We start from the raw sequence: 3,649 nt of genomic DNA, 5'->3' as shown, positions 1-3,649 counted from the left end.
TTTTTAAATATTCAAAATGTTTTTAATGTTTTTAATTTTTTAAAATGTTTTAAAATGTTTTAAAAGTTAGTAAAGCTGCAGCCGTCAGAGGAACAGGTAAACGAGTCAAACATCATGAGTTCATCAACACCTTCATACCCTGGAGCACTGCAGCAGCTGCAGCTCCGGTCTGTCAGCCAGGACCACCACCCAGTGGGCTGGCAGCACCGTCCTCCTCAGTGCATGCAGCAGACACAGCAAGCCCCGCCTACCTGTCAGGCTGCGACAAGCCCCGCCTCCAAAGAGGCTGAAGGACCACGAGTTCTGAAAGCAGAGAGATGATGRAGGTTTACAGCTTGTTGTTTACAACAGTGATGATGACTGACAGCTCCACTGACCAATGAGAGGAACTCTGGGCGCGTGTTGATGATGTCAGCAGTTTCCACAGCTCCGGTGACATCAGACGCTGCATCAGCTTCAGATTCAGCAGACATGTTTGGTGAGGGCACCATCCGAGTGTCCTCGTCAAAGTCCGGCAACGTCACGAGCAAGTCGTAGAACCTCCCTCTGTCCGACACTCCTTCACCACACACCTCCTCCTCCTCCTTCCATCCACCTGTCCCGCCCTTCCTCGATAGGTCAATCTGCACAGGCTCCTCCTCCTTCCATCCACCTGTCCCGCCCTTCCAGTACAGGTCGATCTGCTCAGGCTCCTCCTCCTCCTTCGGCTGCACTGATTGGACGACAGCAGGAGGAGGAGGAGGAGGAGGAGGAGGGATGAAGGTTAGGCCTGTGGAAACCTGGAGAACAGAGGACACGATCAGCTCCAACCTTCGACCCGTTTTCATTAAACTCGACGTTCTGGACCCACTTCCTGTCTGTCAGCTGACCGTTTCCATGGAAACAGGACAGAGTCAGCTGAACCACAGTTTAGACTCTGAATGAGTCCGACCTGTGTTAGCGTAGCAGCACACCTGTAGGTTTACCTGAGGCAGCAGTCCTGGCAGGCAGGTGAGGGTGGAGTCAGAGAGGACGCCCTGAGCAAGATGGCTGCCGTCCGGAGTCAGGTTCACCTGCAACAAATCAAATCAGTTCTCCAGTCTGATCCTGAGTGGAACACGAGGACAACAAGGTTTTACCTGCAGCTGAGTCAGCTGTCCTGAGGGTCCAACAGGAGGTGAGGGTCCAACAGGAAGTGGACACTGGGGACAGACAGAGTGATGGACGCCACGTCCACTTCCTGAAGAGATGTATCAAAATAAAACCCAACCTGAGGTGTCTCCGCCCCTTCCTCTTCCTCTTCATCGTCCACGGGTTCATCCCACTCCGAACTGATCGGTGACTTCCTGTCTGCTCTCGTTAGTCTCCTCCTCCTCCTCCTCTTCTTTCTCCTCATCTTCACCTCCTGAACACAAACACTTTGAGAAACTGGAACCCGTTTAGGGTCCTGCCAACGTTCCTGCAGCGGGAGAACCGACCTTCTCGTCTGCGGTTCTGGTTCTGTTCTTCAGCTTCTTGTCCTTCTTCGTCACAGGAACTCCATCATGTTTCAACTTCAGCAGTTTTTCTCCACATTTCCTGGGCCTGCCCCTCCTCCTCCGCCTCACCTGAACATCACCAAACGAGAACAGTTTCATCAGATCAGAGTTTCATCTGTTTGGTTCCTGTGTTTTAACAGCAGAGCAGTTTAAACTAGAAGAGTTCCTGCAGAAACTATGAAAGGCCTTTCCAGTTTCATTAAACATTTTTCCACATTTGAAATGACTGTTTTTTGTAGATTACTGATATGTACCATCATCCCAAATCTGGGCCAAATATGTCTAAAAATGGCTGAGTCATGCTTAATTTTGCATTTTAGCTATAGCAGCCATCTTGGATTTTTGATATGGCTTCAGTATGTGATGGAGCTCCTTCTTGGTCAACACCACAACAAATTTTAACATCAAATGTCTGACAACGGCTGAGTTATTACAGTTTCAAATTAGCTCTGGCGGCCATGTTGAATTTTTATTTAGCATTCAGAATTTGTCAAAGATTGTTCTTTGCTCCCAGTACACCAGTTTCAGCTCTGAAAGTCTTAAAATGGCTGAATTAGAGCCTTTTTAAACTAGCATTAGCGGTTAGCTTAAACTTCTGTTTAGCATTCAGAATGTGTTGAGTTAGCTCTCAGCTAACACCGCACCAAATGACAGCTTTATACTGTATGTCTTAAAACTGATGATCTGTTTACATGAAGCACCTTGTTCTGTCAGTGAGACTGCTCTGCCCAGCAACAGCCTCAGCCAATCAGAAGGCCTGGTTGTGATGTCATCACAGGGCGGGGCAGAAAGGATCTGCAGAACTTTCAACATGAGAAAATCTCTGAGAAGTTTGTTTCAAACAACCAGCTGCTGTGTGAAAACTGTAGATCTGGTCTGATAATCCTTGAACCGAGAGCGACTGAAGAGATTAGTTTTCACTCATGGAAACTTTATAATTCATAAAACACTTTATCCCAGAGATATGACCAGTTAAATATAGTTGTTTTTGCTTCATRACAAGAGCGTGAAATAAATTTTACACAAAGATAGGAAGAGAAGTGGTACTTTCCTGACTTCTGACACTTTGAGAGAAAACTGTTTGTCCTACAGAAAAAGTACAAATATCGTCTGAAAGAAGACAAAAATGTCTACGTTTTGATGTATAACTCGTCTGTGTTTCATCAAAGTTAAGGCTGCAGGAAGTAGTCTCACTCTGTGTGACATTTAAAGTCAGTTGGGAGCTGAGCTGAGGACTTTTGACAGTAGTTTTTTTTGTGATTTACATCGCCATGGTAACAAGAAACGCCACTAAAAGTAAAAGCAGCCGTCCCACCGCCGAGCCTTTCTTTTTATTTCAGGTGGATAAAAACAGCTGCCAACACTCAAATAAGGCAAGGCCCTCGATTTTAGTGATTTTTCCAGCAGCAGGTCTCTTCTCGTATTTAATCGACTGATTGACCCGTTCGGGACTGAGAACAACGTAAACCTTGTTGCCATGGTTACCGTCTCCGTTGCCGTGGTAATTGTCCTCTCTGGGATCTGGATGCGGTCTGGTTCTGTTTTCAGATTTTTCCTGATGATCTGAGAAAAACAAACAAAGCAACAAACCGTGAGCTGACCGTCCCTCCCCGGGCAGCAGGGGGCGTGGCCTGCTCCTACCTCACACCGCCTCAGCTGACACTTCTGTTTGAGCCGTGACGGACCCCCGTGCTTCTTCATGTCCCGGCAGTAGACGCACTGTCCACAGTCCTTCCTGAGACAGCGGACGCAGCGTCCACACCCCGCCCGCCGCTTCATCTTCACCTGAGGCTGGACTTCCTGCTGCCTGAAACCCACCTCCATCACCTGTCCTGGTTCTGGCTCCATCTGGACAGCCAATCACAGGACAGACACAGGTCACACCTACTGCTCCCTACCCTCACTGCACATCACCTTCATCAGCCTCACCTGCTCTTCCTCCACGCCTTCCTCTCGCTCTGCTCGCTGCTTTGTGCTCCTGAGGATCCATCTGTGACCTCTGACCTGAGACCAAACACTGAGGTCACACAACGAGCAACACACACACACACACACACACACACACACACACACACACACACACACACACACACACACACACACACACAGCCCCAGGTGTTGAACATGTTGAA

The 3,649-nt window shown here is 48.2% G+C and overlaps 1 protein-coding gene across 1 annotated transcript; it reads right to left on the bottom strand.

The window, feature by feature from the left end:
* Window positions 1-138: 138 nt before the first annotated feature.
* On the bottom strand, window positions 139-3,521 carry LOC106511543 (uncharacterized; the record flags this gene model as incomplete). The annotated part of the gene is given in 9 exon segments (XM_014000302.1): window positions 139-303; window positions 378-779; window positions 966-1,052; window positions 1,119-1,181; window positions 1,250-1,384; window positions 1,458-1,586; window positions 3,003-3,080; window positions 3,159-3,365; window positions 3,447-3,521. Coding segments are annotated over 9 exon segments (1,341 nt in total), but the record flags the coding sequence as incomplete, so codon positions are not given.
* Window positions 3,522-3,649: the final 128 nt, after the last annotated feature.

This window comes from Austrofundulus limnaeus, unplaced genomic scaffold, assembly GCF_001266775.1.
Source record: "Austrofundulus limnaeus strain Quisiro unplaced genomic scaffold, Austrofundulus_limnaeus-1.0 Scaffold2903, whole genome shotgun sequence".
NCBI lineage: Eukaryota > Metazoa > Chordata > Actinopteri > Cyprinodontiformes > Rivulidae > Austrofundulus > Austrofundulus limnaeus.
The sequence above is the reverse complement of the archived record's forward strand: the minus strand, read 5'-3'. Positions and strand labels throughout refer to the sequence as shown.